Raw genomic sequence first — 24,582 nt, 5'->3', positions numbered from 1 at the left:
CTTATCCACCAAATTGCAAGACTGTGTATGGGGCAGTGCAGGGGCTGTGTGTCTTCCAGGAGAAAAGCTGACCTGGTCTGGCTGACCAAGGTCTCCTGAGCTAGTGTATGATAACCCACATCACAGGTCAGCACGAGAATCCTCACCCAGATCAGATTTTGTCAGCTCTCCCCTAATTGCCTTTGAATCCTAAAATTAGGCCTGTGGCTTTCGCCACATTCCAGCCTGGCTGAGAGAAGTGGAAGCGGCAGGGTGGGTAGCATCAGGCCTCCTAATCAGAGCTGGAGGATGGTTGGGAGCCCTGAGCTTGGGACACAGCTCTGTCACTGTCTCTCTGCTGTCTCTGGGGGAGTTACCTCATTTTTACAAGCCTGAACGTGCCTCAGTTTTATCACCTGTGGCATGAATTAGGTGCCCCCTAAGCCCTTTGTCCTTTCTAATGCTGTATGGTTTTAAGATCACCTCACGTTTGTACAGAAGGGTTGCTCGCCCTTATCTGTGGGGGTCAGATTTGGGGCTCCAGGGATGTGTGTTTCCACAACTTGTTCTCTGAGATGACAGGATTAGTATTGGTATACACCAAAACATTTGGGATGTAATGCTTTTTATACCCCAGGGGTCCGTCAGGTTCTTGGAATCCCTGTATAAACATTTTGTTCAATAGGGTAAAGGTGTTGTTTTTTACACTTTGGGGCAATGAAGTTGGAAAATTCAAATCTGAGCATTACTAGCTCTTGGAAAAGACATTCCACTCAGATGCACTGGCCATTGACTTTTGTCCCACACAGTCTGGAATGCAGGGGGCATGTTGGGAGAAGGGTGAGCTGGCATCTTCTACGCTTCCCTGAAGTTTGGGCTGCAGGACTGTCTTAGTTCATTCAGGCTGCTATCACCGAATGCCATAGACTGGGCAGCTTACAAACAACAGAAATGGATCTTTCATGGTTCTGGAGGTTGGGAGGTTCAAGATCCAGCTACCAGCAGATTTGGTGTCTTGTGAGGGCCTGCCTCCAGGTTCATCAATGGCTGTCTTCTCACTGTGTTCTCACATGGGGAAGAAGCAAGGACGTCCTTTAGGGTCTCTCTTATGAGGAAGGGCACTAATCCCCAGAACTGACCCCTTCCACCCCAGGATGAGGGGAGCAGTATCCCAAGGCTGCATAAGGCAGCAAGAGCCCTGGGCCTGGATCCCGAAATGATTTTTTCCTCTGAGGCCTCTGGGGCTGCGATGAGAGGGGCTGACTTGAAGATTTCTCAAGGGCCTTCAAGGCCTTTTTCCCCATTGTCTTGGCTATGAACACCTGGCTCCCTTTCAGTCCTGCTAATCTCTCTAGCAAGTAGTTGCTCCACAGGCTGCTTGGATTCCTTCCCTACCATGGGCCCAGGCTGCAAATTTTGCAAACTTTTAACACTCTGCTTCCCTTTTAATTTTAAGTTCAGCTTTAACTATTTTGCTTCCACATCTGATGGTAGGTTGTTAGATGCAGCCACACCATCTCTTGAATGCTTTGCTGTTTAGAAGTTTCTTCAACCTACATACCCTAAGTCATCACTCTTAAGTTCAAACTTCCACAGATTCCTAGGGCACAAACACAAAGCAGCTAAGTTCTCTGCTAAGGCATACGTGGGCAATCTTCACTCCAGTTCCCAATAACTTCCTTGTTTCCATCTGAGACCTCTTCAGCCTGGCCTTCACTGCCCGTATTTTTATGAGCATTATGGTCACAACTATTTAACAGTCTCTAAGAAATTCCAAACTTTCCCTTCTAGTCTTCTCCCGAGCCCTCCAAATTCTTCCAACCTCTGCCCATTACCCAATTCCAAAGCTGCTTCCACATTTTCAGGTATCTTAAAAGAAATACCTGATGCTAGGTAATTTATAAAGAAAACAGGTTTAATTGACTCATGGTTCTACAGGCTGTATAATTATGGCACCAACATCTGCTGGACTTCTAGTGAGGGCCTGAGGATGCTTACAATCATGGTAGAAGGTAAAGGGCAAAGCCAAGGAATCACACGGTGAGAGCAGTAGCAAGAGTGGGAACAAGGAGGTTCCAGACTTTTAAACAATCAGATCTCACATGAAATAACTTGATAATAATCCCACTATCAAGAGGATGGTGCCAAACCATTCATGACTTGATTCATGATCAAGTCACCTCCCACCAGGCCCCACCTCCAACATTTGGAATCACATTTCAACATGAGATTTGGAGAGGACAAACATCCAAACCATATCAACAAACCTGTCCATTCCACATCTTGTACATCTTCACCACTCTGTGGGATGGGAGGGACAGAAAAGTGCTGTGAGGTCCATGCTCTTCCATTTCAGTAGGTATGACCTTGGGTTGATAATTCATCACAGACTTCCTTGTTGGTGCTTATCCAATATTTTCTTTCTTGCTCTCTTTGAAAATAAATCTTACTTTCTAGGCCTTCATGGTATGTTTTCTCATCTGAAGGTTACTATCTTAAAAGCAAAAGCTATGCTTACTCTTTGCTTCTTGTAAAACACTTCAGCCTATACACTGGTGTTCAGTGAGTCTTTATTGATGTCATTGATTGAAGTATTTGGATTGTCCAGAAATTTCCCATTCCACATGGCTATGATACATACTAAACACTCTCATGAAGTCCAGGTTAGCAAACTGACGGTTCCTGAAAGGTGGGACTTACCAAATTCCACCCTGCACATCATGTATATACCATGCTGCTTATTCACTCCAATGTGGCACATTTCTCTGCCACAGCTTTTAAACAAACAGATCGCACTATGTTACAGTTAGTGGCTTGTGTGTCTATCTCTCTAACTAGGTTGTAAGTTCCTTGAGAGTAAAATGGCATCACATTTATGTCTATCTCCCTAGAAATTCACCCAGTACCTCCTGCATAGTGGTTCCCAAGTGCTCTGTCAGAGCCAGCAGTGCGACTGACACTGGACACGTGCCGGACAACAAATGAGCAACACAACGTTCTCCCTGACATAGAGCTCACAGGCAGATAAGAAAGAGGGGTGGGTGAGCCAAAGACTACGAGATGCCGCAGCAAGTGCTAAACGTAGGTGTGGTGTGCAGTCTTCAGTGGGCAGAGGGTTCCTACTCAGCCTGGAGGAGTCAGACAAGGTTTTCCAGAGAAGTTGATGATAAAGAGGAAACTTGTTGAAGGAGTAAACAGAAGGCACTCAACTGGGGTTTACTAAGTTGAATTGAACATGAGGCATGGCGGTGATGATAATCATGTAGAACCCAGGCTTCTGCAGGCCATACTACAGGGTCAGTGAGAACACTGATGGACTGTTAGGAAAAGCTTAATAGAGGATAAAACACTTGAGATGTCTAGAAAAAGGAGTGTTTACCCACATCCATAGGAAGCTCCTGAGACTTAAAGCCAGCCCACCAGGTCCATGTTCCACCACTGACCTCTAAGCCTCTGGTTTAATCTTTACAACGACTGTGGTTTGATCTGTGTCCTTTACTGTACATTCCAATAATGGACCTTAGGAACATTATGAACATTACGATGTACATGATCATACCAGTTTATGTGTATAAGCTGAATTATGTAAATGTCAGTAATTATCACCTAAGAATCCCTGAGATAAATAGTATTTTTTAAAACAATTAGTTTTATTGAGATATAATGTACATACAATAAAATTCACCCTTTAAGTGCACAACTTGATGAGTTTTGACAGATGTGTATTGTCACAGAACTACCACCACAATGAAGATACAGAATATTTCCATCATCCCCAGAACGATCCCTCCTGCCCCTTTGCTGTCATTAATCACCTCCTCTCCCCAGCTAGTCTGCTTTCTGTTACTTTAGGCTCCCTTTTCTGCAGTCATATAAATGAAATAATTCAGTATTTAGTCTCTTGTGTCTATCTTCTTTTATTTAGCATAATGCTTTTGAAATGCAGCCCTATTCTTGCTGAACATATCTGTGGTTCATTCTTATTTATTGCTGAGTAATATTCTGTTGTCTGCACAGATGACAGTTTGTTATTCCATTCACCAGTGGTTGGACATTTAGGTTATTTCCAGTTTTTGACTATTATGAAATTAGCAGCTGAGAACATTGGTGTGCAAGTCTTCGTGTGGACGTATGCCTTCATTTCTCTTGGAGTAGAATTGCTGAATCCTATGGTAAGTCTATATTTAATTTCATAAGGAATGGCCAATCTCTTTTACGAAATGACTGTACCGTTTTACATTCTCACCAGCAACATATGAGAGTTCCAGTTGCTGTACATCCTCACATACTTGGTATTATGTGTTTTCTTTTTTTTTAATTTTGGTGATTCTAATGAGTATATAGTGGTCACTTACAGTGGTTTTCATGTACTTTTCCCTGTTGACCAATAATGTTGATTATCTTCATTTGTGCTTATTTGCTGTTCTTACATCTTATTTGGTAAAGTGTTTAAATTTTTGCCTTCTGTTTTAATTGAGTCATCTGTTTTCTTATTGAGATGTAGAAATTATTAAATATTCTGGATACCAGTTCTGTATCAGATATGTTTTACAATTTTTTTTTCTGTATCATGGCTTGCCTTTATTTTCTTAATAGTCTTTCAAGGAGCAAAAGTTTTAATTTTGATAAAGTCTAATTAATCACAGTTTTCTTAATGGTTAGTGCTTGTTTTTTGTCATAGGAAATACTTTGCCTAACCCAAGGTCATACATAATTTAGTTTTACAGTTTTAGCTTCACTTTGAGATCTGCAGTCCATCTAAAATTAAAATTTATATATAGTGTGAAATAAGGATCAGGATTTATTTCTTTCCGTACACGTATCCAATTGTTCTAGTGCCGTTAGTTGTAAAGAGTTTACATTTTCCACTGGATTGCTTTTGTGCTTTTGTCTAAAACTAAATGACTATATCTGAGAGTGGGCTGATTACTAGGCTATTTTGTTCTGTTGATCTGTATGTCTGTCTGGCTTTATGACAGTATCACTTCTTGGTTACAATAGCTTCATAAGAAATCAGTTTGGAAATGACTTATTTCATAAATCAAATAAGGAAAGGCCTTGTGTAAACCTTTGAAACTTGTTCTTTTTCAAAATCACTTTACTTATTGTAAGCCCTTTCATTTACACATAACTTTTAAAATCAACTTGTCCATTTTTATTTCTTTAAAAAAGCCTGCTGGGATTTGGCTTAGGGTGGCTTTTGCATCCAGATCAGTTTGGGGAGAACTAACGTTTTAATAATAATTGAACACAGTATATCTTTCCATGTACTAAAATCTTTTAATTTATCTCCGTAATATTTTGTAGTTTTCAGTGCACAGGTCTTACATGTAAAATTTATCACTGAGTATTTAGTATTTTTATGTTACTTTAAATAGTATTTCCAAAAACTCCATATTTCTAGCTAGTGTACAGAAATACAGTTGAGTTTTACTTGCTAACTTGGTATGTGGTCTTATTAAATTCACTTATAGTTCTAATAAGTATGTTTTGTGTGTGGGAGGAGTGGTAAATTAGTGAGAGTTTTCAAAATAGAAAATTATGTAGTCTGTAAATAAAAATGGCTTTACTTCTTTCTTTTCTATCTGTATACTGGCTATTCCCTCCTAATCAGTGTCAAATGGAAGTAATGAAAGTAGATGTCCTTGCCTTTTTCCTGATCTTAGGAGTAACATTCATTTTTTTCACCATTGGTTGATATTAGTTGTAGGTTTTTCCTAGATACCATTTATCAGGTTGAGGAAATTCCTTTCTATTCCTAGAGTGCTGAGAAGTCTTTGGCTTCCTCCGTTTCTCCTTCCCTTCTCCATGAGTGGGTAGTGACACATTTGACACATCAAATGCTTTTTCTGCATCTATTGAGATGATTATATGGGCTTTCTTTTTGTTCTGTCAATATGGGAAATTGCTTTGACTGATATTTGAATGTTTAATCGATATTGGTTCCCCAGGATGAACCCCGTTTGGTCATGTTGTATTATCCTTTTTATATATTGCTGAATTTGTGTTGCTGATACTTTGTTGAGGACTTTTAAGTCTGATTCATGAGAGCTGTTGGTCTGTAGTTTTCTTGTGATGCTTTTGCTTTTAGTGTCATGGTAATGCTGGCCTCAGAAATAAATTGGGAAGTGTTTCTTCTTTATCTTTTTTTTCTGAAAGAGATGTTTTAGAATTGGTTATTTCTCCTTTAAATGATTAAATGTTTGGCAGAATTTGCCAGTAAAAGCATTGGGGCCTGAAGTTTTGTGACAAGGATTTTCACTACAATTTCAAGGTCTTCGGTCGATACAGGGTTCTTCAGGTTATCTACTTCTTGGATGACGTTTGATTTGTCTATTTCTTCTAAGTTGTCAAATTTATTGGCATCAAGTTGGTTATATTTCCTTGTTATCTTCTTAATAGATCCTGTTGGATCTGTAGTGATGTACTTTCTCTCATTCCTGATATTGGTAACATGTGTCCTCTTTCTTCTAGATGAGTCCTGGAGGTTTATCCTACGTTACTGATCTTTATCAAGGTCTTTGGTTTTATTGATTCTTCTCTACTGTTTATTCATTTTCTGTCTCATTGGTTTCTTTTTCTTTCTTTTTTTTTTTTTTTGAGACAGAGTTTCACTCTTGTTGTGCAGGCTAGAGTGCAATGGTGTGATCTTGGGTCACTGCAACCTCTGCCTCCCTGGTTCAAGTGATTCTCCTGTCTCAGCCTCTCATGTAGCTGGGATTACAGGTGTGAGGCACCACACCCAGCTAATTTTGTATTTTTAGTAGAGACAGGGTTTCCCCTTGTTGGTCAGGCTGGTCTCGAACTCCTGACCTCAAGTGATCCACCTGCCTCAGACTCCCAAAGTGCTGGGATTACAGTTGTGAGCCACCACACCTGGTCTGTCTCATTGATTTCTGCTCATAAGTTTATTATTTCTTTCCTTCTCCTTACTTTGGGATTAATTTGGTTTTCTTTTAATTTTTTCTTAAAGGCAAAGCTCAGATCATTGATATTAGGCCTTTTAAACATTTTTAAGTACATTATTTACTATAAATTTTCCTCTTAGCTCTGCTTTTGCTGCATACCACTAATTTCAGTATACTGTTGTTCTACTTTATTTCACTTCAAAATATATTGTAATTTCCCTGGTGACTTATTCTTTGATTCATGAGTTTTTAAGAAGTGGGTTGTTTTATTGTTTAGTTTCCAAATACTAGAATATTATAGATATCATCCTGTTACTGATTTCTAGTTTAATCCCATTGTCATAGAATATGCCTTGTATAATTTCAGTTTTTTAATTGGTTGACATCTTTTTAATGGCATAGAATGTGATCTACATTAATATTACACTTAAAAAGAATGTGTGTCCTGCCTTTGTAGGGTAGATGTTCCGTAAATGTCAGGCAAAGCTGGTTGATCATGTTGTTGAAGTCTTCTGTTTACTGACTTTCTGTTAGTTTGTTCTATCAGTTATGTAAAAGTGTTTTCATTGCTGTAATGAATGGTCCATATGTGCCGTCATTTGCATACATGTACAGGTATAGCAGTGAGATAAATTCACATAAATGGGTGGCTTGCTCAAAGGGTAGATTTGTACTTTTCAGAGAAATTGTCAAATTGTTCTCTGTACAGGTCGGACCATTTTGCACTGCCACCAGAATTGTATGAGAGACTGTTTTCTCATAGCCTTGTAATATTTTTGGTTAGATCAAAAGGATCTTACTATAGTTTTGGCTTTCATTTCTTTTATGAGCATTTGAGCCTTTTTCATATGTTTAAAATTTATGTTATTTTTAACTGTCTCTCACATATATCTTTGTCCATTTTCTCTTTGTTGGTCTTTTTCCTCTAGATTTCCTTTCCATGAGCCCTTTCTATAGTAAGGAGATTAACCCTTTGTGAGAACCCTTTTCCTAGTTTGTATTTGATCTTTCCCCTGAATATGTTTTAACTTCTCTCTAGTCAAGTATATCAATCTTTTATGGCTTTGCTACTACAAGATGTTGAAGGAGCTTGCCAGCATGGACAAAATTTATGTGGAGTTTACCTTTAATGTACATTTATACTTGGCTTTGAATGAGTGGCTAATTTCCTTAAACCTTTTTGTCATAATCTTCCATCAATCAGTGAAGATTCAACTGTGAGAAATTATAGAGACACAGTGCTGGTAACAGCAGGAACTGAATGCCTAGCAAGGAAATCACTGTTGCTGTTTTCACGGAGTCCACTGTTGAGGGACATGAGAGATGATGATAAGGCCTTAGATGAGGCAACCTGGTAGAGTTTACAGCTGGGAACGATTCCAGGTACTGCCACTGCAGAGTGACCCTGGGAAAGTCATTTAGCCTCTCTCCAACTGTTTATGCATCTGTCAGACGCCCACTCTGACAGTGCTGAGAATTCAGTGGCATGGTAGGTGCGGCTGCACCTTGAGAGGAGTCAGTGGTGGAACAGCCTACACGTGTTACGGTTTCTCATCATCAGCCATGTCTCCATGTCTGCTGTGGCTTCCTGACTCTCTGAAAGGAATCTTCTCAGAAACTTCCTTTTATTAAACTTAGAGACTGTCTTAGCTTGGGGTGCCAAAGACAAATGTCGTAGACTAGGTGGCTTAAACAACAGGAATTTCTTCTTCACAGTTCTGGAGACTGAAGTCCACAATGAATGTGCCAGCAGAGTCAGCATCTGGTGAGGGATCCTTCCTTGGGTTACAGATGGCTGCCTTCTCACTGTGTCCTTTCCTTGGTGCACTTCGGTGGTGGGGAAAAAGATCTTCTGTTTTCTTATAAGGGTACTAGTCTCATTATGAGGTCCCCCTATGACCTAATCTAACCCTAATTATCTTTCAAAGGCCCCCTCTCCAAATACTATCACATTGGGGTTAGGGCTTCAACATATGAATTTTGTAGGAACACAGACATCTCGTCCATAACAGGGACTGATGTCTTTTTAAACATAGTTTTATAGGTAGAGTCTCACTCTATTGCCCAGGCTGGAGTGCAGTGGCACTATTATAGCTCACTGCAGTCTCAACCTCCTGGCCTCAAGTGATCTACTTGCTTCAGCCTCCTGAGTAGCTGGGGCTACAAGCATGTGCCACCATGCCTGGCTAATATTTATATTTCTTGTAGAGACCAGGTCTCGCTATGTTACCCAGGCTGTTGTTGAACTCCTGGCTTCAAGTGATCTTCCCGCCTCGGCCTCTCAAAGCACTGGGATTCCAGGCATGAGCCACCATGCCCAGCCAGGTACTGATGTCTTGAGCAGGCTGCTGACTGCATCTCTGTGACATTCTGTTCATGCCAACAGTCAACATGGCAGCCGTGTGGAGAGAGGAGCACGTGCACCACAGGAGAGCCATCTGGGCCTGGGTAGGGTAATCACAGAGCTTTCAGGACATTGGAAGCTGGTTTTGGGAGAGGGGCTTTGGCAGGTCTGTGCCAGCCTGGATCCTCCTTGGGTTCCTCCGCAGGGTTCATCTGTTTCTGAGGCAGATCCACTCGGCAGTGGTGAGCTGCAGCCTGCAGCTTTGGGTGACACTCAGAGATGGCCCCAGACTCTATTCTCCTACAGGGAAAGGTAATTGCTCTCTCAGAGCCAGTCCTAGGAGCAAAGGGTGGCTGGTAGAAATAACCCATGCTCAGAAAAAGCCTGCCTTTTGCATCTTGGCTTCTCCACATTAAAAAACTTAGCTTCCCAATACTAATATAGCATTAACTCTGTGCCGGGCCCTGTTTGACCCCATGACACATCCGTATGAAGTTTTTTTTTTTTTTTTGAGACAGAGTCTCACTCTGTCACCCAGGCTGGAGTGCAGTGGCGCTATCTCAGCTCACTGCAAGCTCCGCCTCCCGGGTTCACACAATTCTCCTGCCTCAGCCTCCCGAGTAGCTAGGATTACAGGCGCCCGCCACCGCGCCCAGCTAATTTTTTGTATTTTTAGTAGAGACGAGGTTTCACTGTGTTAGTCAGGATGGTCTTGATCTCCTGACTTCGGTGATCCGCCTGCCTCAGCCTCCCAAAGTGCTAGGATTACAGGCGTGAGCCACTGCGCCCGGCCTCGTATGAAGTTTTATGGTAGGGTTCAGGCAGGGAAGCAAACCCCTCTAAGTGATGCAGAATAGGGGTTTGTGGCAGGGGTGCGACTTTCCACATGGTGGTTGCTGGTGCCGACGTCCTGGTAAAGCGGTTGCCTCTGAGTGTGGTGTTGGTCTGAAGTCAGCAGCCGTGCAGTCAGGAAAGAAGGCTGGGCAAAGAGGAAGGCGCAAGGACAAACTGGCGCCCATGAAGATGGCCTGGACCTGTACGTGACCCTCACTGTCTCAGCCTCCATGACATTGGGCATCCTGCAGAAGAAGCTGGCGCCTTTGCCACAGAGCTATATGCACGCCTGGCTCATGACTCAGCGAAGCTGGAGCGGGGAGATGCAGCAGGAGCGGAGAATCCATTGGCTCGGTGCTGCCCCTCTCTCCCCTGGGCGAGCCCGTGGAGCCACAGAATGTGCCTGGCTGAGCTGCGGCAGCACCGGAGCCGCTTCACCTCCACCTTTCACGGCTCATGCAGATGTGTCTGGGAGTCAGCTTCAACTGGGAACCACGTAGGAAGGAAATTCGGGGCAACGTAGTTCCCAGCTAAGCTCTGTGCACGCAGTATATGCAGCCACCGTGAGGGAGTCTGTTATTTTTTTCCACTTTATAGGTAGGACAGTAGAGGGAGGGAGGGGTTAAGTGACCTGCCCAGAGTCACACAGCTAGTAAGTGGGGCTCCCGCTTCAGTGCCTTTGAAGCTGCCACCCAGTGCTTCTACTTTTTCGCCCCAGGAAGCCCACCCGAGTCCTCCAGGAGCTGGACCTCGGGGCCCTCCGGTCCATCGAGAGCTCCCCCGAGATGAAGCCTCCCAGGTACAGGAAACTTCCCGCACAGCCCCTGGATAGGCCGCGGTGGAGCTCAGTCCTGGTCTCTTGGAAGTTGAAGTTTCTTTATGTTTCACCATGCATACTTATTTCTCGGTGACAAGCTTCCTGTGTCTCTCTTACGGGAATGCTGACCAGGCTTGGCCGGGGCTCACCGTGAGCACCCGATGCGGCTGGCAGGTGGAGGACGTTTGTGTGTGGATCATGTGTTTGGGCCCCTTCACAACAACTCGTACCTTTTATTGCCAGCTGCTGCCAGGGGCTGTAGGCATCCCACTGCCGCTTACAGAGGAGGAACTGAGATCCAAGTGTTTGTTTCCCAGTAAGCCGTGGAGTTTAGAGTTGAGCAAAGGCCTGCCTGGCACACGACTGCCACTGGGTCTGCCGAGCCCTGGGTCTGCAGCTCCCTTTAGGAGCTGGAGGAAGGGCCACCAAAGCCATGGGTGGCGTTTCTTGAGCTGCATCTCAGGGTGGGGCAGCACACCCCAGGCCCTGTGCCCCAGGGGCCTAGATGGGGTAAGCACAGATTTTCTCTACCTCTGGAAACTTAGGGAGGAAGGCTTTGCAAACAGAGACTGAATGGAGCCAAAGGGGATTCAGGCATCATGGGGTAAGCAAAGTAGTGAGTATTCAGTCTCCAAATCTGAGACCTCAAAGTTCTTGAATTTCCTGACTGCCTCAGTCTCCCAGCCTATGCTTCCTGAGTCCTGTTAGCACCTGGGGCTGTTGACATGCAATTCTTTGGTCATGTGTCTTAGTTAGTTCTAGCTGTTATAACAAAACACCACAGACTGGGTGGCTCATAAACCACAGACACTTCCATCTCACAGTTCTGGAGGCTGGGAGTCCAAGACAAGGTGCCAGCAGATTCAGTGCCTGGTGGGGGCCCTTTTCCTGGTTCATGAGATGGTGGCTTCTTCCTGTGTCCTCACATGCAGAGGGGGCAAGCCGGCACTATGGGGCCTCTTTTATAAGGGCACTCATTCCATTTGTGAGGGCTCTGTCCTTGCAGCCTAATCACCTCCCAGAGGCCCCACCTCCTCATACCATGACCCTGGCAATTAGGTTTCCATGTGTGAATTTTGGAGGGACACATACTCAGATTGTAGCATCATGTTCACCTTATTTTCCGTGGGTGCTGTCTCCTGGACTTAGGCTGAGTCCTGCACAAAGAGAGCTTCCATCTGGGGCTCCTGACCCCCTCCCGCTGTGTCCCCTGCTGTGTAACCTCTGCATAGGAGGGACTGAAGAGTTGTCAAGAGGCCTGGTTTGGGACGGTCCTTACTGGTCACTTGAGGAGGTGAAACTTCAGTGAGGTGATTACTTTAAATAAGCTTTTAAATGTGAAATAATTTTAGATTAATAGAAGAGTTTTACAGATAGTACAGAGAGTTCCCATATCCCCTCCATCCAGCCTGACCTACTGTTAACATCGCACACGGCCACAGCAAATTAATCTCTACCATGAGATGACAGCACTATTCACAAAACCCTAGACTTTCTTCTCATGTCCCCGGTTTTCCCACTGATGACCTTTTTGTGTTCCAGGATCCAGTCTGGATGCCATGTTGCATTTACTTGTCACATCTCCTTAAGTCTCCAGTGTGTGACAGTCTCTCAGTCGTTCCTCATGTTTCATGACCTTGACATGTGAGGAGTAGTGGTCGGGTATTTTGTAGACGGTCCCTCCGTTTGGGTTTGTTTGTTGTTGTTTCACAGTTAAAATGAGGTTATGGATTTGGGGATGGAACACCGTGGAGGTAAAGTGCCCTTCTTGTCACATCATATCAGGGGCCACATGTTGCCAACACAACTTAATAATGGTGATGTGAACCTTGATCACTTGGCTAAGATGGTGTCTGCTTGGTTTCTCCATTGGTAAGCTACTGTTTTTCCCTTTCTATGCTCTGTGTTAGATTTGAGTCTGTAAGTCCAGCCCAAACTCAAGGGCAGGGGATGGGGTGGGGAGATTAATCTCCAACTCTTGGAGGATGGAGTAGCAAAGAATTTGAGAACATAGGTTGCCAAAACCACCACCGTCATTGACCCATGTTTTTGGAGAGATGCTTTGACCCCATACAGATACCCTGTTTCCAGTGAAGTTGCTTTTCAAATGGCTTTGTTCAGTTTTGAACATGACGCAGGCTGTCTCCCTCTTCCCAGGTTCTGACACGAGGTTTGTGAATTTGATTAATAAAATGCATAGGGAGAAGCCGATTTTTTTTGCCTATTTATGATGCTGCATCAGAGTTCTGCTGGCCGTTGCATTTTAATATTGGGAAATCTGAAGGCTGTGTCTCTTGGGGGTGACACATGGGAGCTTGAAGCAGAAGAGCTGGATGGGCCCCAATGTCACTAGAATAGTGGTGCTTACTTATTGCATATGGGACTCACTTGTTTGCTTGCGAAGGTAAGGTAACAACTTAGAGGAAGTGTTAAGATAACGTCAGTAGCAGACGATATTTTTAGATGCTATTTTCTCTACCCATGTCTATGAACTCTCAATTGCCCTGTGTGAATTTAAGGGAAAAAAATATGGTTTTAAGTAGCTCTGGCCCTAACTGACCCTGTGGCAAATTCAGTTGGCTCTGTTGAAGGATTGTTAGGCCGGTGGTGTGTTTACGTGTTCCAAAATTCTCAGTCAACTGCTTGGTGAGTTATCTGTGGAAAATTCTATATAGAAGATGCTGTTCTTAGCATTCTGACCAACTCTGTTATTGATCTATGACTGCTACTCATTTTAGCAGAATAGTGGGGAGGTCAATCTCCTACAGGAAAATAAATACATAATGGTTTTTTAAATAAATATAAATTGGGATTATCTGTTTTTGAGCATCTTTTCCAATTCCTGGTGACACATAACTGAGGTGTGAAAGCATGCAGCATACCCCCACCTGGTGGCAGCACACCTGACTATTTGTACTTGGAACAAGGCTGATCTGTAAGGCAAGTGGGTTGCAGATGATCTGCTCCAGCAGGGGGTGAACTGTTGAAATCTGGAACTTTCTTTTGCAGGACGATTTCCTGTTCAGTGTCTCCATTTTAAGTGGGATTCTTTGCAGCATCCTGGCCGTGTTGAAGTTTATGCTGGGGAAGGTTCTGACCAGTAGAGCACTCATAACAGATGGTGAGTAAGGCCAGGGTGCCTAATCTCTGGGGGCTGGGCTCACAGTGGAGGAAGATGCTGTTTGGGTCTCTTTTAGTTGTTTGCCTTGCTGGAGAACTCAATAATTTGGAATCCAATTCTCACTCTCCTACCCGCCTCAAGTTGTTTAATGATTCTCAGAGCTCCCATATCAGGGCAGATATCCTGTGCCCTGGGAATTCAATAAACTCTTCATAAATCACCTCCACTCTGACCTCCTAGCAGGGAGGCTTGGGGCTCCCCAGCATCTTAATCATGAAGCACAAAGGGCTTCCTGGAGTCTTGGGTTTTATGTGCATTGCTCCCCATAAAAAGTAAATGCCTTTTCTGGATTCTATAAATGTTTCCTTTGTGAATTCTCCATGCTTGTTTTTCCTTCCAGCTAGTGGGACTCTCACCTGGGAGTTCAGGTTGCAGTTACCAGGTGCCTGCTCTGGGAAATGACCTGTGCGTTCTCTGCTTAGAATCTCAACCAGCTAGAAAAGTCTGTGTGTGTCCCTGTGGGACAGGAGGAACTTTCTTTATGACCTTTGGGATGACAGAGAGGGGTGTGTGAGTGCAGGAAAAGTACGTTTCAGGCCCCAGACTCGCTGATATCACTGATGTGTAGACAAGAAACTTGACAAGCAGTGCCTCCTGGACATGTTGCTTTTATTTATTCCTGGGCATGTGCGGAGCCCAGGGGTCAGGTCAAAGGGCAAAAGTCTTGTGGGTTGGTGGGTTGGTGGGTGCATCTGCACAAATAGAGCAGAAATATGTGGATTCTTTTTTAAAAAGTTTATATATATGTGTCTGTATATGTATATATGTACACACAAACATGTTTTATATGTTATACACACGTGTGTGTATGTGTGTGTGTGTGTGTGTGTATATATATATATATATATATATATATTTTTTTTTTTTTCTTAAAGATGCGGACTCACCATGTTGTTGCCCAGGCTGGTCTCAAACTCCTGAGCTTAGGCAGTCCTCCCACCTCGGCCTCCCAAAGTGCTGGGATTACAGGTGTGAGCCACCGTGCCCGGGTAGATTATTTTTTTAAGAAATACTTCCTTGTCCGAAACTCTCAAGGCTCTTTTGTGTGTGAAGTGTGGAGTGCAGACATGCATGGTGACAGTGACAGTTGTGGGGCCCTTCTCACCCGCAGGACGGAGCATGGTGACATGGCATGGGCTCCTTGTCTTAGCCAATGTTGACCTGCTGGGTGCAGAGCTGAGCTTTGCACAGTGGGCAGGGACATGGGAAGCCAAAGTGACGTTTCCACCCTGGGACGGAGCTCTGGCCCAAGAATCCATCTGCAGAGGTGGTGGGACTGTCGACAGGTGGCGGGACTGTTGGCAGATGTGTCGGCAGTTCTGGGGGGTGAGGGTGGGGGTGTGGGCTGGTTGTCCTTGTTGGGGAGCCAGGAGTCCCTGTGCCCACCGCCTGCTCCCACTCCTCCTCCTGAGTCTGCAACACGGTCTCTTGGGAAGGCAAGAGGAGGCCCCCAGCTTTTCACCCATGGCTACCCTCGGAAGAGCATCACCCGTGTGCATGGATGTGCATGGGGTTCCTTTGAACAGGCCTGAAGATGTTGGGGGTTACAGGACCTGACATCCTGACTGCAAAATCCCAGACCCCAGATACTCATCAGTTGACCACTACCAGGCTGGCAGCACTGAAATTGCTTGGGGTGTTTGCTGAAAACACAGATTCCTGGGCCCACCCCGAAGATTCTGACTCCAGGGGATTGAATTGGGGCCCGGGAACTGATGTTTTATGCCAGCCCCTGAGTCTATGTGGTGCACACTAAGGTTTGGTGCTGCCCCTGTGCCTGCCCCAGGGGCCAAGTACAGCATCTCCCCAGGGAAGGTGGCCCCTGCTGTGTCCAGCACTCCTGCATGCCATGTGACCAGCAGCTCAGAGTCCTTCCTAAAGTTGCCCCGACCAGCAGGGCCTGCTGTTGGTTTCTGCCCTTGTGAGATGCCACCTTGCTCCTCGGGTTGAGGAAGCCTTTAGTTCATATGAAACCAAACCTACTTAGATGGTAAAAGTGGTTTAAAATGGCGAGAGGATTGACTACCTTGACTGCCTGGGTTAAGACTGCCTCTTTCCTGTGCAGCTTTAAGCAGCGCTAAGGCCCCTCATGTGCAACAGGCAGGCAGGACCCCCTTCCCCAAGCTCCAGATGAAGCCCTGGGTTGCTGCCTTCTGCCAGGCTGGGGGAAGTCAGGATCCTGCTGCCATCAGGTCCTGGGTTTGATGCTGTTGGAGCGTGAAGTTACAGTAACACCAGATCAGCGGGGTTTTACACTCTGTTAGGTGCCGCACTGGCTGGGGAAACCAGCTCCGAAGCAGAGCCTCCCTTTCCAGTTTCTGCCTTATTGCTGTGAGGCATCCTGCCATGATCCCCAAAACGTGGTTGCAACTCAGCCAAGCAACCCCTCTGCTATAAATACACAGGTCTTTCTAGCACAGCCGGATCTAAAGAACTTGCAGTTCAGCCTCCTGAGAATGACACAGCATACTGAGGCCACAGCCTGGGCTTCTGGGGTCTCTGTCACCCACTGAGACATCGTAGAATTATAGCCAGCTTGCATCAAGTTGACCCTAATACATTGTCCTGCAAGACCCGGGTTCATCTGCATGGCCTTCCCTGTCTGGGGCAGACCTGGGATTTGGGGTAGGGAGTTCACCCACTGGGATTTTTGTAGTCTGCTGCTTTGTGGTCTGCAAAATCAAATGCCTTCCTTGGCCATGGAGCCCTTCTTTCCTTAGGGATGAGTGTAGCCAGGACACCAGGTGGGTTCTGTGCTGAGAGCCGAGGGATGAGTGGGCCCTGGACAGGGGTTTGGGTTGGGACCTCCAGCTGCCTTAGAGGTCCCTTTATGCGGTTCTGAGGGCCACACTCTGGCCCAGCCCTGTAGGGATGCAGAGTGGAGGCCTGGCTGGCCTCGGCTTCCCTCAGCTGTGTGTGCTGCCCACCTGCCCTGCAATGTCTCCTCACCTGGAACAGGAGGGAAGGGCAGGAGCCCCTGGGGTAGGCAGTGTGGGTCTGAACAGCTTTGTGGGCTCCCAGTGGTGAGTCCATAGCAGGCAGCTCCTCGGCTGGTTCCCAGGCAGGCTGTCAAGTCCCTCTGGCTCGCAGATCTGTGGGATCTTTATCCACCTCACTGACCGCAGTTGGGGTACAGGAAACCTCATTCGCCGGACACCTGGCTGTGGATCCAGCAGTCAGAACCCCAGCAGGAGTCCCTGGCCCCACCCTGCCCATGACCATGGGACTTGACCCCCCTCCTCAGAACACTGGCCCTGTGACTTGGTTGGTGCTGTTTCCTAACATAGATATTCCAGATACACGATCTCGGTCTAGGCTTCACTGTTCTGGCTTTCATCATGTTATGTGGTTACAGAGGAGAACAACAATAAGGCTGCTTTTCTAATGAAACAACTTCTGACTCTGGTTTGCGCCCATGAATCCATCACACACGTAAGCAGTATTTCCACCATACTTGTGAACCAGGGAGGAGGTCATTACAAAGAAAAGTGGGGGGTTTGGGTGAAAACAGTCTCATAATCAGGCGAAGAGTGGGGAAGAGCTGTCCTTCAGGCGGAGGGAGTCCGAGTGAGGAAGGGGCATGGGGGAGTCCCTTCCTTACTTGGAAGTGGGGGGACAGAGCATGGCAGGGCTTGAGGTCTAGGGTGGGATTTGGAATATTTTGCCAAATGTTGAAACAGGTAGGGTGACATGAGTGCTGTTTTCTGCAGAGCCCTCTGGTCATTGGTGGTGGGGAGCAGAGTCGAGGGAGCCGGCAGCTGAGCAGAGGGAGGCCTGGGGAGTGGAGGGGATGGCAGCTCGGACAGGGTGAAGGAGAGGGTATGGGAAGTGGTGGGGTAGGTATAGAATGGTCAGCGTGGGGATGAATCGGCTGAGTGGGTTTAATGAGAGAGAGAGACAGAGAGCAGAGGCAATGCCCCCCGCCCCCGAGCCTGTTCTCAGGGGGCCCTGTGCTCTGTGGCCCTTCGATCCCCTGCTAGGTGGGTGTGTTGCCAGCAAAACATGCAGCAGTAATTACAGCCTCCTGCTAATTGTACTATCTGGGATCTGGGCTTCTTACATTCATTGATTAGCAGAACTAGGGAGCAATCTGTAATTATCTTCTCTGTTCTTTCCTCACTTTGGAAGGTGGGCGGGCAGGACAGGCTCAGGGAGCCATGGCTGTCATGAACGTTGGGGGTTCCCTGAGGCTGCCAGCCAGGCTGTGGCAGAGCCAAGCATCCCCTTTGTGGGAGAGGGCCGGCTTCCCCTGTCACCTGGCAGCGGCTGGGTCCCAACCTGGAGCCAGGCTGAAGTGGGCCAGGCTGATGCTGCCAGCTCACTTGTCGCTGGGGTGTCCTTACAGCTGGGAGGCAGATCTTCAGGGAAAGGGACAGCAGGGTGTGGCCGATGGAGATGATGGGGAAATTCCAGACTTCCCCACTTCACCCTGTGCGGTGCAGTGAATCTGGTCTGATCTGGTTTATGGCTTTGGATGTGTTGTCATCATGGGTTTGTTGCTATTGGGACTGGGCTGAAGCTTGCTTTGTACTAGGGTAATGTGATTTTGTACAACAAACACACACTACAAATCAGAGGAAGAGCATGGGAGGGCACCGGGGGAGCACTCTGGACGAGGGGCACAGCTTCAGTCCTACAGGAACAGCTGGGGCAAATCTAGAAGCCCCTCTGAAACAGGGGCCTGCTGTTTTCTCCCACTCATATCCAATTCTCAAATACCCCATCTATGATGATCTTTCAAGCACACAAGAAACTTTTAAATTAGAATATTCTGCATACAATGAATGTTTTTAACTACACAGATCCTGATCCAGTTGGCAAAGCCAGACTGGTGGAGCTCTAATCAGGATGGCCTCAGCCATCATTTTGTGCCATTGTATGCTCCTAAACTGATAACATTTCTGCGTTAGAGTGGATCTGTGGTTGCAACTGTGGGGACAGGGCCAAGCTCGTGGGGCTGGCACTGCAGAGGGGAGTGACGGCAGGGCCTGCCTGCTGGGCTGGTGTGGGCTGGGGGCTCAGGGCTCTTCATGTGGAATGACGGATTGGGAAGGCCCTGACATTCGGAGCAAAGTGGCAGGTGGCCACCGACTCGGTCCCTAGTCCCTGTGTGCTTGATCCAGCATCCTCAGGCAGACTCTCAAGAAGTGAAGCTGAAATGAGTCAGGCTCTGTCATCACAAAAGGTGAGCCGAGCTGGGCAAGGCAGAGTCTCCTCCTAGAAGAAGCAGCGAACAGGTGCCCCTGCCACCAGCCTCTCAGCTGTGGGGTGTCGGGGAGCACCTGGCGGACCTGCTGTCAGGAATAGCAAGCTGGGCCGGCCTTGGTGCTGGCTGGCAGAGCGGGTGACTTGGTGGAGCTGAGCAGACATCTAGTGGCTGTCTGGGGAACCTCACGCTTTTGCCTGTTTTCTGAGCAGCACCTGGCTTGGGCTTCCTTGTCCTGGGGTGACTGTCTGCGGGAGCCAGGCAGGGGTGGTGCTCAGGCTGGGCCCTTGCCTGCCTGCCTACTTCCTCCTTCGTGTGGTCACTTGTTAATGCAGCGGTCATTTGCACCCCTGATGAATGCCGTGCCCTGTCCTGGGACTTCGAATACTGCAAGGAGAGACAAAGTTCCTGTCCTTAAGCTTAGGTTTCCAGTGAGAGGACGGGGGCTGTTAAAATGGCAAAGCTCGCCTGTTAGCTGGAGGCAAGAGGGAGTGGTGGGTGGAGGGGAGGAAGTTTAGGGGCTGAGGGCTGAGGACAGGGCTGGGAGGGAGGCCCTGGGTGACGGTGACAAGCCCAGTGGCCCTGAGGGGAGGGCAGGATGGCAGCTGCACGGTTGTGTGGCTGGATGTGAGGGGTCTGGTGGGATTTGAGCCCGTGACGGGGGCTTTCCTGCGGGAGAGTCTGGCTGCTGCTGTCAGAGGGTCCCTCTGGCTGTGGCGGGGTACAGGGAGAGCCACAGGTGGCCAGGACAGAGCAGGGATCAGCGGGGAGAGTGAGAATGAGTTGGGGGGGGGGATAACATCTGGCAAGGGGCTCGAGGGTCAGGTTGGTGGTGTAAGGGAAGACGGGCTTCTAGAATCTTGGCCTCTGCAGCTGGTGGCCCCATCTACGGAGCATGCAGCGGAGGGCGAGGCGGCGCTCAGGGCTTTGTCATGGCTGTGGTCAGTCTGAGATGCTTCCATGAGGAGCCTGTGCCTGAGGTCAAAGGTCAGGACAAAAGCTGGGAATTGAGGGGAGCAGGGCTCATGGATTGGCAGAGGACCAGCTCAGAGGACAGAGCCTGGGACACTCAGGTGGGGATGCAAGGGAGGACCCAGCAAAGGGGACAGGAGGAGCCTCGGGGGGGGGCGTGAGGCTAGGGATTGACCCCCACCGAAAAGGGGCCTGTCACCACTGCAGGTAGCAGGATGAGGATGACTTTGACTTTGGGAAGGGCTGGGGGAGGAGGGAACCCGGGCAGAAGGGAGGTGTGAGTGTGGAGACAGCAGGCAGAGTCTTCTGCGGGTTTTGTGAAGGCCAGTAGGAGATGGGGGAGGCGTGGGGTTGAAGAAGAGTTCATTGGGGATGGGAAGGTGGGTTAATCCCAGTAGGAGCGATCCAATCCAATCTGGGAAGGAGGGAGGGAAGAGCATCGCAAGAAGCAGCCCTTGTTCCTGTTACAGGAACAGTTACAGGGGGGTGGTGGATGTGGTGTGGGGAATATGAGGTATCCTCGACCAAACCTAGGTGTCCTGAGCACAGGGGAGAGAGGGGCGTGCCACCAAGTGTGTCGCAGGGCCCAGGCCAGTCCCTAGGGTGCCCTTGCAGGTCCGCGGTTCATCTTCCATTCCTGTGAGCGGCCATTGCATCCCTGCCTTGGATCCTGAGTAGAGTTGCTCAGGTCACCCCTGCCTGGCAATCTTCCTCTGCCCCAGGGGAAGCCGGGCCTGGCGTGGGAGGTTACGGGCCTGCACAAACCTACCAGCAGGGCCTCCTTGGGCAGCGTGGACCTGGAGCTTCTCTTGGGGCCACCAGTGTGTTGGGGCAGGGAAGGAGCTGGTGTCCTTCGCGGGGAGACCCTAGAAGCTACCTTAAGCCATTCCCTTCCCTTCCCATGTGGCCTTTGACAGCTCTGGTAAAGTAGAAGTATCACATGTAAGCTGGGAGCCCCAGTGGGCTGCTGTGTGAAGGGAGATGGCAGTCACTATCTAGTAGCTCCAGTTCTGTTTTTATGGCCATTTCTCCAACCATGTAGCCAATACTTTGCAAAAAACTTAGCATAATAGACTTTACATTTCTCTTCTGGAGGGAAAGGAAAAAACCTCAGGTTACTTAGAGGAGACTCGGGAGGGAAAGGATGCAGGTTGGGATAGAATGCCCTTCTCAATCTGGATAACCTCCATCAATGTATTTAACCTCATTCTTAGTTTTCTCATCGGAAAGCAGGGATGATGATGATAATGTGATGTCACAGGATTGAGAAAGTTTATAGGTAACCACACATCCTGAACACCCAACTCGGAATCTGGCCCAGCAGACACTCAGATATGAGTCCCCAAGTATTTGAATGTCTACTGTGAGCCTGGAACTGTCCTGGGGACTGTGGACTCAACAGAAAACCACACCCCTGCCTCTAGGAGGTTTGCGTTCTAGCGGGCACGGGCGAGACCAGCTATAAACTACATACGGCGTCAGTTCCCAGAAGAGAAATAAAGCAGGTACAGAATGATGGTGGGGGTGACGGCTCTATTCTGGGAGGAATCTGGTGACATTTGAGCAGAGACTTGATGGGCCCAGGTGGTGGCTATCACTCGTGAGAGCTTTGGGCATCATTCCTTCCAGCACATGCTCCAGTTATGTGGAGGCAGGACTGGCATTTGGGTGATTTTCTTGGATTGCTTGGCACTGCCATCTAGCCTCTCTCCACTTCCTTTGCAGGGTTTAACTCCCTCGTGGGTGGCGTGATGGGCTTCTCCATTCTTCTGAGCGCGGAAGTGTTCAAGCATGACTCGGCGGTCTGGTACCTGGACGGCAGCATAGGCGTTCTGATCGGCCTCACCATATTTGCCTATGGGGTCAAGTAGGTTCTTGTGCTTTCCTGTTTGCTTTCCTGGCAGCTAGGAGTGTCCCTTTTCCACCGCCTTCCCCAGTCAGGAAATGACAGGCTTCTGAAGGTCGTATTTTGTACCTGTGCCCCTCCTGAGCCTGACCAGTGTCAGGTGACTGGAAAAGCACCCAGCAGGGGTCAGATATCCTTGGGGCTGGCACAGAAGTGAGGCAGGGACAAGAGGTATCAGGCCTTTAAGCCACAAAGGCACTCCTTGACTTCCGTCTGATGCCTTTAGGACCCTTCGTGTCCTGACATCTATGCTCCTTCCTCTCTGACAGTCTTCATGATGCCCCAGGGAAGCACCTTTGTGTGGTTTCCTCACAAGTGGAGCCCCTCCCGCCACAAATGGGGGATGCAACAGTGTGCTGGCCAGAGGCCGCATCCCTAGCCTTAGAGAACTTCTTGCAAAAGGGGACTAGTCAGTGCAGAAAGGCCGTGCTGGCATCACTGACATGGACTTCAGCACCCAGGCTGGAGCTAGCCTTTCAGAGAACCATTTCTAAAGGGTGCTCTGCTTTTAAATGTTAAAATGCTTCCATTCTCAAGGAAAGGTAGGATGGCTATCATCAAAAAGAGGGACAACTGCCAGCGTCGGTGAGGACGTGGCAAAAGTGGAACCCTCATCCATGGCTGTGGGAATGGACGATGGTGCTGCCATGGACGCAGAGTTACCATTCGCTCCAGCACTTCCAGTCCTTGGTATACACTGCAGGAGGATGGAAACAAACCTCCACACAGAAAGTTGTCCATGAAATTCACAGCAGAGTTATTCACAATAGGCAAAACGCAGAAGCAACACAATTGTCCATTAACAGATGAATGGATAAATGTGGTAGATCTGTGTAGTGGACTCTTATTCAGCCCCCAAAAAGGAATGAAGTGCTAATACTCGCTCCAACATAGATGGACCTCAAATATTATGAAGGAAGTCACAAAAGGCCACTTGTTATGTGATTTTGTTTATATAAAATATCAGTAGGCAAATCTATAGAGGCCAGAAGGAGGGTACTTCTCGTCAGGCGTGGGGAGGATGGGGAGTGAATGGTACAGTGGACATGGGGTTTCTGAGATAACACAAATGTATGAATATACTAAAAACCACCAAGTCACAGGGTGAATTTTATGGTATGTGAATTATCTCAGAAAAAAAAAAAAATGAAAATACGCTTCCCCAAGCTCTCCAGCCCCATGCCATGGAGGTGACCTTGTCTGTCTTCGTCTTTGCAGACTCCTCATCGACATGGTGCCAAGGGTGAGGCAGACACGTCACTACGAGATGTTTGAGTGAAGGGGGCCAGCATCCGCATGAGACCATCGAGATGAGGAGTTTCCACATAGGCAAAGGGTGCCAATATTTAACTGAACATCTGGTTTCTTTTTGGAAGTTTTCTTTCACATGGTTTGTCATTACAAGACAAGGTCTACCCAGCCAGGTGGATCTACCTTGCCCCCATCACCTGCCGCCCCCATCAAACATGTTAGGACAATGCCCATAGGAATGGACCTGCTTCCCCGTCTCCAGCTGGGACTGGCGTTTTCTAGTCTCTGGAGTATGATGGTTCTCATGGGTAGGAAGAGATCTTTGGCAGAAAGGTCTTTGGTGGTGCTCTGAGCCTGCGCTGCATAGGACTGAGCAGACCCACCTCCTCCAGTTTGGGTGGCCCTGCCACTCCTGGTTCCAAGTCTGTCCTTTCCTGGCAGGTCTTAAGGGAAGATTGTACCCCTCACCCTTTACATACCCAGAATCATCAGTGTGTCACTTCCTAATTTCTATCAGTGTATCTCATTAGTTTCATACTGTTTTACTAATCCTAAATCTAAACAGATTTGCTCAAAAGGAGACCATTCTATTTTTTAAAGTACTTAGTGATATACGTATAAGCTTTGCATGGACGAATTAAATAAGCACATTGACCTTTTCTTGTACATTCAGAACCTGAACATCCATGTGAAAACTGGGTCCATTTTTGAGAGATGTGAAACTACAGTTTATTTGTAATAAATAATTATAATCTATCCGTATATGCATATATCTATATGCTGTGTTAAGTGGTAATGGTACATTACAGTCTGTGAGAGATGGATCGCTCCCTCTGTAAGGAACAAGACGTTCTCAGCTGATGTCACGGTAGGTTTAGATTCTGTAGAGTGTTCCCCAACCCGCACCGTTCTGTACCTCTTACACCACTGCTTGCCCGGGCAGTAGTGGCTGACCAATAAAGACCTTTACCTGTTTTGTATGGCATGGGAAGGCAATCTTTGGCAGTCGTCACCGTGCGGCACCAACACATGGGGAGACCCATCACAGGAAGGTTTTCCGCTGTGGCTGAAGGATGACCTGGGAAGGGAAGCTTGTGCCTAGGGGTGCTGAACGTGGAGACCCTGAAGGACTGTGGCGCAGGCCGCCCTCTCTGACCACTCAGGTAGGGGCCACACACTCACCT

At 47.5% G+C, this 24,582-nt stretch overlaps 1 protein-coding gene across 1 annotated transcript in view; it reads left to right on the top strand.

Moving 5' to 3' along the window:
- TMEM163 (transmembrane protein 163) overlaps positions 1 to 24,154 on the top strand; it is a 254,629-nt gene extending 230,475 nt beyond the window's left edge. The window contains exons 6-8 of the mRNA XM_004032582.5: positions 13,892 to 14,003; positions 21,967 to 22,108; positions 23,366 to 24,154. Of these exons, the coding sequence (XP_004032630.3) occupies positions 13,892 to 14,003; positions 21,967 to 22,108; positions 23,366 to 23,426 (315 nt within the window). The 3' untranslated portion in view covers positions 23,427 to 24,154. The remainder of the gene's footprint in view (positions 1 to 13,891; positions 14,004 to 21,966; positions 22,109 to 23,365) is intronic.
- The last annotated feature ends 428 nt before the right edge of the window (positions 24,155 to 24,582 follow it).

This window comes from Gorilla gorilla, chromosome 11, assembly GCF_029281585.2.
Source record: "Gorilla gorilla gorilla isolate KB3781 chromosome 11, NHGRI_mGorGor1-v2.1_pri, whole genome shotgun sequence".
Lineage (NCBI taxonomy): Eukaryota > Metazoa > Chordata > Mammalia > Primates > Hominidae > Gorilla > Gorilla gorilla.
Note: the sequence above shows the minus strand (reverse complement) of the source record. Positions and strands in the feature narration are given on the sequence as shown.